The sequence below is a fragment of the Pipistrellus hanaki genome (assembly GCF_964339955.1).
Source record: "Pipistrellus hanaki genome assembly, chromosome: 2".
Taxonomy (NCBI): Eukaryota; Metazoa; Chordata; class Mammalia; order Chiroptera; family Vespertilionidae; genus Pipistrellus; species Pipistrellus hanaki.
Genome location: NC_140504.1, coordinates 20,182,401 through 20,195,930, shown reverse-complemented (window position 1 = coordinate 20,195,930; position 13,530 = coordinate 20,182,401). Strand labels below are relative to the sequence as shown.

Sequence of the window (13,530 nt, the reverse complement as noted above, 5' to 3'; positions counted from 1 at the left end):
TCATGGATATGAAGACTCCATATTGGCCAGATGACAATTCTTCTCAAACTGATCTATAGAGTCAATATAACCCCAATCAAAATCCTAGCCAGTTATTTGATAAATATCAACAAATTGATTCTAAAGTTTATATGGAAAGGCAAAAGATAATAGTCAACACAATATTAAAGAAGAAAAATAAAGTTGGGAGACTGATATTATTCAACTTGGAGGCTTACTATAAAGCTACAGTAAGTAATAAAGACAGTATGGTATTAGAAAAAGAACTAATACAATGGAACAGAATAGAGAGCCCAGAAATAGACCCACATAAATAGAGTTACCTGATTTGGGGGCAAAATTAATACAATGGAACTAAGATAATTTTTTCAACAAATGGTACTAGAAAAACTGAATATCCACATGCAAGAAAAAAATGAACCTGTACACTGACCTTAGACCAGTGTTTTTCAACCTTTTTTGGGCAAAGGCACACTTGTTTCATGAAAAAAATCACGAGGCACACCACCATTAGAAAATGTTAAAAAATTTAACTCTGTGCCTATATTGACTATATATAAAGTAATTCTCTTGAATAGGAATCAAATAAACACAAAGAAAGTATTTTATAATTACTTTATTATGAAATATTAAGTAAACAAAATAGTGAAAAATTATAAAATTCTTGTCTTGTCTGCACCTACGGCACACCAGGCAACATCTCGCGGCACACTAGTGTGCCGGGGAACAGCGATTGAAAAACGCTGCCTTAGACCCTTGACAAAAATTAACTCAACATGAATTATAGACCTAAGTGTAAAACACAAAACTATAAAACTCCTATAAAATAAAAGAAAAAACCTAGATGACCTTGGATAGGGCAGTTATGTTTTAGACATAACATCAAATGAATAATCCATGAAAGAAATAATAAATAAGCTACAGTACATTAAAATTTAAAACTTCTTTAAAAAATAGGTGAAGAAGGTTAAAAGTACAAACATCTAGTTATAAAATAATTAAGTTGTGGGAATGAATTGTACAGCATGGTGACTATCCTATATAATAAAAGGCTAATATGAAAACTGACTGAGCTGAAACCAGTTTGGCTCAGTGGGTAGAGTGTCAGCCTGCAGACTGAAAGGTCCCAAGTTTAATTCTGGTCAAGGGCACGTACCTTGGTTGCAGGCACATCCCCAGTAGGAGGTGTGCAGGAGGCAGCTGATTAATGTTTCTAACTCTCTATTCCTCTCCCTTCCTCTCTTTAAGAAATCAATAAAATATATTTTTTTAAAAAGATGAAGAAAATTGAATAGTGGAACGACTGATCACTATGATGCACACTGACCACCAGGGGGCAGATGCTCAATGCAGAGCTGCCCCTTGGTGGTCAGTGCGCTCCCACAGGTGGAGGCTGCTCAGCCAGAGGCCCTGAGCCAGGCTCAAGGCTGGCGAGCACAGCAGCAGTGGCGGGAGCCTCTTCCACCTCCATGGCAGCACTAAGAATGTCTGCCGTCAGTCGGACATCCCCTGAGGTCTCTGGGACTGAGAGAGGGCACAGGCTGAGCTGAAGGAACCTCCCTCCCTGAGTGCCTGAATTTCGTGCATGGGGCCTCTAGTAGATAATAATCCATATTGCATTATTTGAAAGTTGCAAAGAGAGATTTTTACAGTCCTAATCACCAGGGGGAAAAAAGTTTTAAAAACAATGAAAATATACTTGAATGACACTAAGGATTTTGAAGTTGTTTATAAAATGCCACATACTTTCCTTTCAAAATATCAGTCTGATTTAAAAAAAAAAAAAAAAAACAACAACAGTCTACTCTGCAAAAGACAATGTCCACAAAAAGAAAACAATCCATTAACTGGGGGAAACTTTGCAAAAGACACATTTTTAAAATATACAAAGAACTTCTAAAATTCAACAATAAGAAAATAAGCAACTCTATTAAAATACAGGGCAAAGAACTTATGAAACAGTTCACCAAAAAAGATACACAAATGGCACATAAGTAAATGAAAAGATGTTCCACATCGTAAGTCATTAGAGAAATGCAAATTAAAATAAAAAGATACCTAAAAACCTATTAAAATGGCCAAAATCTGGCAACACCAAATGCTAGTGAGAACCTGTCATTCATTGCTGGTGGGAAAGCATAATGGTATGGCCACTTTGGAAAACAGTCTGGCAGTTTTTCACAAAACTAAGTATACTCTTACCATAAGACTCACCAACCATACTCTTTGATATTTACCCAAAGAAGTTAAAAACTTATGTTCACATAAAAACATAGATATTTATAGCAACTTTATTCAAAATTGCCAAAACCTGAAAGCAACCAAGATGTCCTTCAGCAGGCGAATGGATAAATCCCCACTTTCTAAAAGTTTAAGTTATGCCATTTCACTTTTACCAAAGATCTACATTAATACACAATGGCTTTTATCTAAAAGTCGAAATTTTAGCCTTGGCTGGTGAGGCTCAATTGGTTGGAGCATTGTCCCATGGATCTCGGGTTCGATTCCTGGTCAGGACACATACTCAGGTTTCCGGTTTGATTCCCAGTCAGGTGGCATGTGGGAGGTAATCAATCAATATTTTTCTTTCTCTCTCTTTCTCCCTCCCTTCCTTCTTCCCTCTATCTTCCTCTCTCTTAGAATCAATGAAAAAATATATCCTCAGGTGAGGATTAAAAAAAAGAAGAAGAAATTTCATCAGATTTATTTTGGTTTGCAAAAACAAGTACCAATATATATCTTTATAAAAGCAAAGTGGCATAACTCGAACTTTCAGAAACCTGGGGATACACATCACCCTTTGCACTATTAAGAAATGTTTTATAGGGACCCTTGGGGGAGGACCCAAGATGGCTGCTCGGGTATACACCTAGCCGCAGCAGCTCACAACAATTTCAAGGGAATACAACTAAAATGTAGAGTGGACATTGCCCAGAGCTACAGGTAGTCGACTGACTGAAAACTCTACAATAGGAAGGAGGGAGACAACCAGAAGGAAAATCAGAGGAGCTGAAAAAAAGCCTAAGGTACGGAGACATGCTGCGCGCTCGCACACACGCGCGCGCGCGCGGAGAGGTCGCAGCCGGAGAGGAGGAGAGGGCTGGGTGCTGCCTGGCGTTCCCTAGCAGGAAGGAAATAGAACCCCCAGCCTGGGCTGAACCCCCGAACCGGCAGCGCTGAGCCCCAAGTTATGTGCCAGACCCTGGGGACCCAGGCTCCGGCAGGGGGAGACAATCCCGGGGGAGGGCGAAATGCGGGGCCCCCGGAGTCGCGCGCACATGGCGCGCAGAGGACTGAATGTTGACTCTGATGCTGGATTACCCTAGCCGGAAGAAACAAAGCCTCCGGCGGCAGCTCTGAGCCTCAGTCCAGACCGCCCCGAACTCCAGGTCTGGGCCAGTCCCTGGGGACCCAGGCTCGGGCAGGGGGAGACGGAGCTGTGAGGTGGAGTCCTGGGAGCGCGGCAAAAGGCCGAGCCCCCGGAGTCGCGCACACTGTGCGCAGAGGACAGTCTGTTGACTCTGATCCTGGACTCCCCTAGTGGGAGGGAGAAAGAAAGCCCCAGACTGGAGGAACGCGACGAGGAGCAGGAGCCCCTGCCGGACACCGGCCAGCTGGGCGCCAGCAAGGAGCCGGGCGACGGGGCCCCCAGTGGGGGGGGTGCCCCTGAGCCTTCGACTGCTGAGCGCTGGCAACGGAGCCAAGGACGGGGGCTGCTTCCTGGGCGGCGCCGACCCCGGCAACAGGCTGGAGCAGCGCGGGAGCCCGCGGAGAACAAAGGGGTGCCACAGGCCAACCTGCTGAGCTCCCAGGACAAGGAGGAAGAAACCAAAGAAGTTCTCAATGTGAAGAAATCAAGTGAGAGCAAATGATAGTAAAATTACTTAAGAAAGAATACAAAGAAGATCTTGAAAAATCAAAGACTAAGTCAGAACTCAACGCACCAGCCAACATTGCAACATAAATGCGTTTTGTTTTGTTTTTTTAAAAGAAAAAAAAAAAAAAAGAGAAAAAAGGGACAGAATGTTGGAACAGCGGCGACCAGGCCTAGAGAGGCCAGGCACAAGGCAGTGGCAGCTGGGCCCGGAGCAGCAGTGGCCAGGCCCCAGAGCAGCAGCAGCCAGAACAAGAGCATCAACGGCCAGCACTGGAGCAGCCAGACCTGGGGCAGTGGCAGCCAGGCCTGAGGCAGAGGCGGCCAAGCCCAGGGTGGCCAGTCCAGGAACACCCAGACACGGAGTGGCTGGGCCCGGAGAAGCCCGGCCCAGAGCAGCCGGGTTGGGAGCAGCCAGGCCCAGAAAAGTAGTAGCCAAGCACGGAGCATCCAGGCTGGGAGCGGCCAGGCTCGGAGCAGCCGGGTCGGGTGCGGCCAGGCCTGAAGCAGCGGCGGCCAGGCTGGGAGCGGCCAGGCCCGGAGCAGCTGGGTCTGGTGTGGCCAGGCCTGGAGCAGCGGCTGCCAGGCTGGGAGCGGCCAGGCCCAGAGCAACAGCTGCCAGGCTGGGAGCGGCCAGGCCCGGAGCAGCCGGGTCTTGTGCGGCCAGGCCCGGAGCAGCGACTGCCAGGCTGGGAGCGGCCAGGCCCGGAGCAGCCGGGTCTGGTGCGGCCAGGCCCGGAGCAGCTGCTGCCAGGCTGGGAGCAGCCAGGCCCGGAGCAGCCGGGTCTGGTGCGGCCAGGCCAGGAGCAGCGGCTGCCAGGCTGGGAGCGGCCAGGCCCGGAGCAGCCGGGTCTGGTGCGGCCAGGCCAGGAGCAGCGGCTGCCAGGCTGGGAGCGGCCAGGCCCGGAGCAGTGGCTGCCAGGCTGGGAGCGGCCAGGCCCGGAGCAGCAGGGTCTGGTGCGGCCAGGCCAGGAGCAGCGGCTGCCAGGCTGGGAGCGGCCAGGCCCGGAGCAGCCGGGTCTGGTGCGGCCAGGCCAGGGGCAGTGGCTGCCAGGCTGGGAGTGGCCAGGCCTGGAGCAGCGGCTGCCAGGCTGGGAGCGGCCAGGCCCGGAGCAGCGGGGTCTGGTGCGGCCAGGCCCGGAGCAGCAGCTGCCAGGCTGGGAGCGGCCAGGCCCGGAGCAGCCGGGTCTGGTGCGGCCAGGCCCGGAGCAGTGGCTGCCAGGCTGGGAGTGGCCAGGCCCGGAGAAGCGGCTGCCAGGCTGGGAGCGGCCAGGCCCGGAGCAGCCGGGTCTGGTGCGGCCAGGCCCGGAGCAGCAGCTGCCGGGCTGGGAGCGGCCAGGCCCGGAGCAGCCGGGTCTGGTGCGGCCAGGCCCGGAGCAGCGACTGCCGGGCTGGGAGCGGCCAGGCCCGAAGCAGCCGGGTCTGGTGCGGCCAGGCCCGGAGCAGCAGCTGCCGGGCTGGGAGCGGCCAGGCCCGAAGCAGCCGGGTCTGGTGCGGCCAGGCCCGGAGCAGCGGCTGCCAGGCTGGGAGCGGCCAGGCCCGAAGCAGCCGGGTCTGGTGCGGCCAGGCCCGGAGCAGCAGCTGCCGGGCTGGGAGCGGCCAGGCCCGGAGCAGCCGGGTCTGGTGCGGCCAGGCCCGGAGCAGTGGCTGCCAGGCTGGGAGCGGCCAGGCCCGGAGCAGCAGCTGCCAGGCTGGGAGCGGCCAGGCCCGGAGCAGCAGGGTCTGGTGCGGCCAGGCCAGGAGCAATGGCTGCCAGGCTGGGAGCAGCCAGGCCCGGAGCAGCGGCTGTCAGGCTGGGAGCGGCCAGGCCCGGAGCGGCCGGGACCGGAGCAACCGGTCCCAGAGCAGCCGGGTCGGGTGCGGCCAGGCCTGTAGCAGCAACAGCCAAGTCCAGAGCAACTAGGTCGGGAGCGGCAGTGACCAGACCCGGAGCAGCTGGTTGTGGAACGAACCAGAGCAACAGAGGCCAGGCCCGGAGCAGCCAGGCCCGAAACAGCTCGCTCCTCGCCTGTACCTGCCCACGGCTGCCTCTCAGACATGGCTAGAAACTTTTGCGGGAACTTGAGGGTCTGCTGAATCAAGTGATGAAGGCTTAGATCTGGATGTGTTGAGTTAGTATAGCGCTGGGGTGTTGATCTGTGAGTGCCTTGGGTGGGGCCTGGATGAGGCTGGTTGACCTATTTGGAAATGTCTTTTGTGTGAAGTGTATCATTGGGCATGTGGAGGTATTATTGATATGAGAAAATGCTAAGTAACAGATTTACTATCTTAAAAGGGATTTACTATCGGGGAGAGGGAGGGAGGAAGAGACTGAACATAAACTGTGCACCTATGGATGAGGACAATGGGGGATGGGGAGGGGGCAGAGGGTGGGGTGGGAACCTGGTGAAGGGGGGAAGAAATGAGGAACCTTTGTAATAATATGAACAATAAAGATTGATTTAAAAAAAAAAAAAAAAAAGAAATGTTTTATAGGGATATTCTACTTTTGGATAGTGAGGAAACCTGTATAGTACTAAAAAAAAAAAAAAAAAAAAAAAAAATGAGCTATCAAAGCCATGGAAGAAACCAAAATACATATTACTAAGTAAAAGAAGCCAATCTGAAAAGGCTAAATACTGTATGATTCCAACCATATAACAGTCTGGAAAAGACAAACTATATATAGAGACAGTAAAAAGATCAGTGGTTGTCACACGTTAGGGAGATGGGGTGAAACAGGCAGAGTACAGCGTATTTTTAGGGCACTGAAACCACTCTATATGAACCTATACGGATGGATACATGTCGTTATACATTTGTCTAAACCAGAGATTTTCAATCTTTTCATCTCATGGCACACATAAACTAATTTAAGAAGATTGAAATCTTACAAACTATCTTTGCTGACCACAATGGAATGAAACTAGAAATCAATAGCAGCAGAAAAACTGGGAAATCCATAAATAAGTGGAAATTAAACAACTTATTGTTGAAAAATCAATGACTCAACAAAGGAATCACAAGGGAAATTAGAAAATATCTTGAGACAAATGAAAATGAAATCATAACAAACCAAAACTTATGGGCTGCAACAAAAGCAGTTTTAAGAGGATAGTTAATAGCTGGAAATGCCTACATTAAAAAAGATGAGCGATCTCAAATCAATAACCTAGCTTTACATCTCAAGGAACTAGTAAAGGAAGAACAAACTACACCAAAAATCAGCAGAAGGAAGGGAGGAATTAAGAACAATTAGTGCAGAAAAATAAGGTATAGAAAAAAATATTTTTAAAAAATAAATAAAACTAAGAATTTGTTCATGAAATGATCAGCAAAACTGGTAATCCCTTAATTAGATTAACTAAGAAGAAACAAGGAGATTCAAAAACTAAAATCAGATATTAGAGAGAAAGCATTAAAATTGAAACCAAAATAATAAATAGGATTAAGAAACAACGTATAGAAATGGATAAATTCCTAAATATAAACAACCTACCGAGACTAAATCATGAAGAAACAAAAATATGAACAGAGCTATAACAAATAAGGAGATTGAATCAGAAATCAAAAACCTCCCAGCAAATAAAAGCCCATAACTACATGGCTTCACTGGAGAATTTCTACCAAACATTTAAATAAATTCTTATTTAAGGCAAATTTCTCTCAAACTCTTCCAAAAATTGAAGAGGAGAGAGCACATCCAAACTCATTTTATGAGCCAGCATTATTACCCTGATACCAAAGCCAGACAAAAATATTATAAGAAAACTACAGACCAATATCCATGATGAATACTGACATAAAAACCTCAACAAAATACTAGCAAACTAAGTTCAACAGCACATTAAAACAATTATACACCATAACCAAATTGGATTCATCCCTTGAATTCAAGAATTATTAAATACACAAAAGCAATCTTGAGAAAGAACAAAGCTGGAGGCCTCACATTCCTGATTTCAAGATATATATTACAAAGCTACAGTAATCAAAACTATATAATGCTGGCAGACACAGAGACAAATGGAACATAATAGAGAGCCTGACATAGTTATAAAACACAGATTGCTAAACATGTGTGCTGTTGACTACACATTACTGCCATTACTTTTAAGTTCTTCCTTGCATTGCAAAGGAAAAGAAATTAACATTTCCAGATTTCCCTCTGGAGGTAGTGGTAGGTACATAGTTGGACAGAGAAGCAGCTTCCAGGTAGTTTCTTGAGAACCACCCATTCTGTTGCTACAAACCTAGAAAGTTATTAAGATTTCCAGTGACTTCTGAGAAAACAGCCAGCTTTGATAGTTCTGGCTGAATTAATCAGTGACAGCTTCCCTAATTCCCTGAGCCCTTTTAAATGTTGCATAGGCCTTTAATTCCCTATATTAAAATCCCATTGCTTGGAATTCATTGCCTTCTGTTTCCCTAATCAAACTCTGGTTGACTGATTCAGGGTGTGTGAAAATAGTCTATAACCTAAAAAAAAGACATAAAAAAGCATGGATTACTATTTCTATTTCCACTGATAGGAGATTTCAACTGACCTTGTTTTCTGGTAATCAGCCTGCTTTTAGACAAATCAATACATCTAAAATAAAGCTTTCCTTCTACAAATCAATAAACAATAAAACTTTTCCTTACTAATAAAACAGCTCTCTACCTGAGTTCATTTCCCCAGTTAATGACCCAGTCAAAACACGTTTACTAAGCAAGGCATTGTGTTACGTACCAAAAGATTCTTCCTGTAAGAGTTTATAATATATGAATATTACAAAGACATAATATTCATATTTTAACTATTACATATCAGGAATCATGTGCAATGGGTAAGAGAAATAATGGATTAAATTTGACTTCGGAGTGCAAAGATAAACATCAAAAAAGGATTTAAGGAAAAAGAGAATTAAAGGTTGCAAGAAACTGAAAGAAAGCATGCTCAAAACAACAAAGCTAGCAACCCCAGAATATGTATAGAGTACAAAGGCATACAATACAGAGAAGCTTATTCATGGCGTGTGGACTAAAGAAGAAGAGACTAAGTCCAAATACAGAGTGTGTACTAAAAAGATGAAACTAAATCAAAACACTACAAGGTCAGAAAAGCTAAACATCTGGACTTTATTCCCATTATCCAACTTCAGATTCATAGAAATTTATAAAAATTTTATGCCTAGATAACAAAATCAGGCTGCTAATATACCCCCACACCTAGAATCTAATAGTAGAAGAACTAAACAGAAAAAAGAAGCTGATCTTACTAAATTCTGGTTTTGATACTAACACTCTTCTGTTCAAAAACTTTCAAGAAGTTCTAAACACCTACTTTTATTAAGTCCCTCAATACCATGGACCCCATCCCATTCAACCATATTTTCAACCATTGCCCAACATGTACAACTCTTCCCAGATAGGCCATTCTCTGTATTACTGGCCCCTGAGCAAGGCAAGAAAACATAGATGAAGTGACAACTTATATTAATCAGCTCGGGCTGCTACAACAAAATACCACAAATTGAGCAGCTTAAACAACATAAATTTATTTCTCATAGTTCTGCGGGCTCCAAGTCCAAGATCAAGATACTGAGCTGATCTGCTTTCTGATAAAGGCTCTTCCTGGCTTGTAGATGGCTGACTTTTCGCTGTCATCTCGTGGCTTTTCCTCTGAGTTCGCACTCAAAGAGAGAGAATGATCTCCCTCTTCTTGTAAGGCCACCAGCCCTAATCTTAGGGCTCTACCCTTATGACCTCATTTAATCATAATTACCTCCATAAAGACCCTGATTCAGTAATATTGGGGATTGGGGACACAAGATATGAATTGGGTGAGAGAGAGTGGCTGGGGGGCGGGACATAAACATTTACTTCAAATCACATTAGGTTATTTCTGAGGCTAGACCTTAAGAGATCTTGCGTCTTCTGCTCTTACCCTCTTGAAATACTTTCCCCGTCATGTGACAAAGCCCAGCCTAGCCTATTGGAGGATGAGAAACCAACCACAGGAGAACTAAAGCACGCTAGCCAATAGCCAACAGCCAATACCAAATGCCTAAGCTGAGGTCACACTGGACCATGTTAAGCTATCAGATAACTACAACCACAGAGGTGACCCAGATGACACTAGCAGAAAAACTGCCAGCTGAGCTCAGGTCAAAATTGTAAAATCATGAGAAAATAAACGATTGTTGCTTTAGATCACTAACTGTGGAGATGATGTGTTATAGAGCAATAAATATCTGATATGGCATACCTTCTTGTTCTGCTTTTCGACCTAGACCTCTGAACTCTGTAGGACTTCCCCCAATCCCTGGAACGACTTCGACTTCGTTTTCTTCTGGAGCCATAAGAAGAGCTACTGCTTGATCGATGTCTCCGTCTGAAATAAAATATAATCAAGTATCAGTGCTATAAAAAAAACTTTGTATGAGCATTAAGGAGAAATCACCTAGATTCTAAAGAATTGTCTCGCTTTTTACTGTCTTACACCTTCCATAAAGCAAAAAGAGATAAAATGTTATTGCTCTTGAACAGTCAGATGACTGATTTCATAATTTAGTGATTGAATTAGCTACAAATTAAGACCTTGGAGGTGTTAAGTAGTATACAATCCTTCCAAATTTTATTAGATAACATAGCATGAGAATTATGCTAGTTTATGTCTACTTGTCTACAAAGAATAGACAAAGGAGAAAGACTGAACCCATGGGATGGACCTGGAAAAACATAACAAAACACCTCCGGTTTGGGACTTAACCTCATAACTAGTATAGTATAGTATAGTATAGTATAGTATAGTATAGTATAGTATAGTATACTAGAGGCCCGGTGCACGAAATTCATGCTCGGTAGGGGGTACGAGGGTGGTGGTGTCCCTCAGCCTAGCCTGCACCCCCTCCAATCTGGGACCCTTGAGGGATGTCCGACTGCCTATTTAGGCCCGACATCCCTCTCACAATCCAGGACTGCTGGGTCCCAACTGTTCGCCTGCCTGCCTTTCTGATTGCCCCTAACTGCTTCTGCCTACCAGCCTGATGGCCCCCTAACCACTCCCATGCCAGCCTGATTGATGCCTAACTGCTCCCCTGCCAGCCTGTTTGTCGCCAACTTTCCTTCTCTGCTGGCCTGGTCATCCCTAACTGCCCTCCTCTGCAGGGTTGATCATCCCCAACTGCCCTCCCTTGCAGGCCTGTTGCCTCCCAACTGCCCTCCCCTGCTGGCCATCTTGTGGTAGCCATCTTGTGTCCACATGGGGGCAGGATCTTTGACCACATGGGGGCAGCTATCTTGATTTTGTGTTTTGGAATGATGGTCAATCTGCATATTTCTCTTTTAGTAGATAGAATAACTACTAAAAGAAAAATTTTTACCCAGAAAAATTAAATATACAAAAATATGAGAACTTGAAAGAATGTAGTCTCATTACTACATAGGTAAAAATTATGGGAATCACCTTCTATCATACGAATGTGAGCGAGGCTGAAGATCTCTGGACCAAGATCTTGACTTTGACCTTGATTTCCTTCCACCTTTTCTTCGACTATATGTTCTACTATCTGAAGAGCTACTTGAAGATGACCGTCTACGATGTTTCTTTTTTCTTTTGCTTCTGCTTTCTTCTTCAGTATCTGATGAACGGCGGCCCATTTCTACAAGTTTAAATTCAAAGAAAATTATTACCAACATATGGCACTATGGATGAAATTTAATATAGCAATTTTTTTAAAACTTTGCAAAAATTTTTAGTCTTCAAGTAAAAATTTAAATGTCCCTGGCTTCTTGACAAGAATATAAAAAACATCTCTTAATATAGTCTTCTGGTTTTATAATTTAGTAACTGTTTTTATAATTTATGAACAACTTAACTTCATCCCAAATTTTTCCAAATGTCTCTCAAAAGAGTCAATCTGAAGACAGCTCATTATAGCAATTTTTTTATATTTTAAGTTGCATTTATGATTAATTACATAATATTTGGTTTAGGGATCAACTACCTAATCCTTCATTTTCACACTCCCTAAGGATAAAACATCTTTTACTATCTTTTAGAATTACTTTTTCTAATTGAAAATTCTACATTTTTAAATGGATAAAAGTCATTAGTCATCAACAGAGTACAAAGTGAAATAATATACTATCACATTTCACTTGTAAAATTTGTGAGAGGAAATGTTAACTTAAGTAACAAAGTTAATGAGGTAATTGTGAAGTCAATCAAATCTTCACACTGCTAGTAAAGTGGTGGTATATTCCTTCCTAAAAGCAATTAACGATTTAAATAAAGAGTCATAAAAAATGTTGGGTTTTTTTTCACAAAGCAATTCTACTTCTAAGAATATATCTGAAAATTTTCTTTAAAAAAAATATAGCCACAAAGATATCCATTATACCATTATTAAAATTGTCTCTATAGAGAATACAATTTTTAAAAATATGTACACATGAATAAGAGCAAAAATAAAAAAATGGTAATATTTAAGTGGTAAAACTGGATAAAGTTTTTTTCTTTTTAAAAATATTTTCTATTTGGCTATGGTAATGTTTTTACATTTAGTATACAAAAGGAAAAATATAAAACTAGAAGTTAAAGTTTTTTTCAAATTATATTTTTATTGTTGACTTTATTACAGATGTCCCTCATTTACATTCCCTTTGCTTTTCCCCCCCGACTCTGCCCTCCCCTCCCTATGACACTGACCATGGGCTACACATACATGTTCTTTGGCTACTCTCTTCACCTTCTTTCACCTTATCTACCCCCATGCACCTGCCCTCTGACATCTGTCAGTCTGTACCAAGTATCCATGTCTCTGGTTCTATTTTGTTTGTCAGTTTATTTTGTTCATTGGATTGTACAAGTGAGATCACATGATGAGTGCCTTTCTCTGACTGGCTCATTTTGCTTAGCATAATAATCTCCATGCTGTCATAAAAGGGAAGAGATTCTTTCTTTTTATAACCTTGTAGTACTCCATTGTGTAAATGTACCGTAGCTTTTTTTATCCACTCATCTACCAATGGTGTTGGGAATTATCAGAATATATTCCCAGAAGTGGGATCACTAGGTTGAAAAGCAGTTCCATTTTCAACTTTTTGGGGAAACTCCATACTGTTTTCCACACTGGCTGCATTCCTACCAACAATGCACTAGGGTTCCCTTTACTCCACACCTCGTCAGCACTTGTTTGTTGATTTACTGAAGGTAACCATTCTGGCAGGTGTGAGGTGGTATTTCATTGTGGTTTTAATTTGCAACTCTCTGATGGTTAGAGACATGAGCATTTTTTCATATGTCTACTGGCCATCTGTATGTCCTCTTTAGAAAAGTGTCTATTCCAGTCCTTTGCCCATTTTTTAAATTGGATTGTTTATCTTCCTGGTGTTAAGTTGTGTAAGTTCTTTATATATTTTGAAAATTAATCCCTTATCATGGGGGAACGTGTTCTCCCATAGAGTAGGTTCCCTTTTCATTTTGTTCGTTTCTTTTGCTGTGAAGAAGATTTTTAGTTTGATGTAATCCCATTTATTTTTGCTTTCCTTGCCCTAACAGTGGTCAGCAAACTCATTAGTCAACAGAGCCAAATAGCAACAGTACAACGATTGAAATTTCTTTTGAGAGCCGAATTTTTTAAACTTAAACTTCTTCTAACACCACTTCTTCAAAATAGACTCGTCCAGAC

The 13,530-nt window shown here is 43.6% G+C and overlaps 1 protein-coding gene across 3 annotated transcripts in view; it reads right to left on the bottom strand.

Moving 5' to 3' along the window:
• RSRC1 (arginine and serine rich coiled-coil 1) overlaps positions 1 to 13,530 on the bottom strand; it is a 315,683-nt gene that overhangs the window by 289,341 nt on the left and 12,812 nt on the right. For all 3 annotated transcript variants that reach the window (XM_084876045.1, XM_084876044.1, XM_084876046.1), the window contains exons 2-3: positions 11,304 to 11,499; positions 10,104 to 10,229 (exon numbers count right to left, since the gene is read on the bottom strand). In XM_084876045.1, coding sequence (XP_084732171.1) covers positions 10,104 to 10,229; positions 11,304 to 11,497 — 320 coding nt within the window. In that variant the 5' untranslated portion in view covers positions 11,498 to 11,499. The remainder of the gene's footprint in view (positions 1 to 10,103; positions 10,230 to 11,303; positions 11,500 to 13,530) is intronic.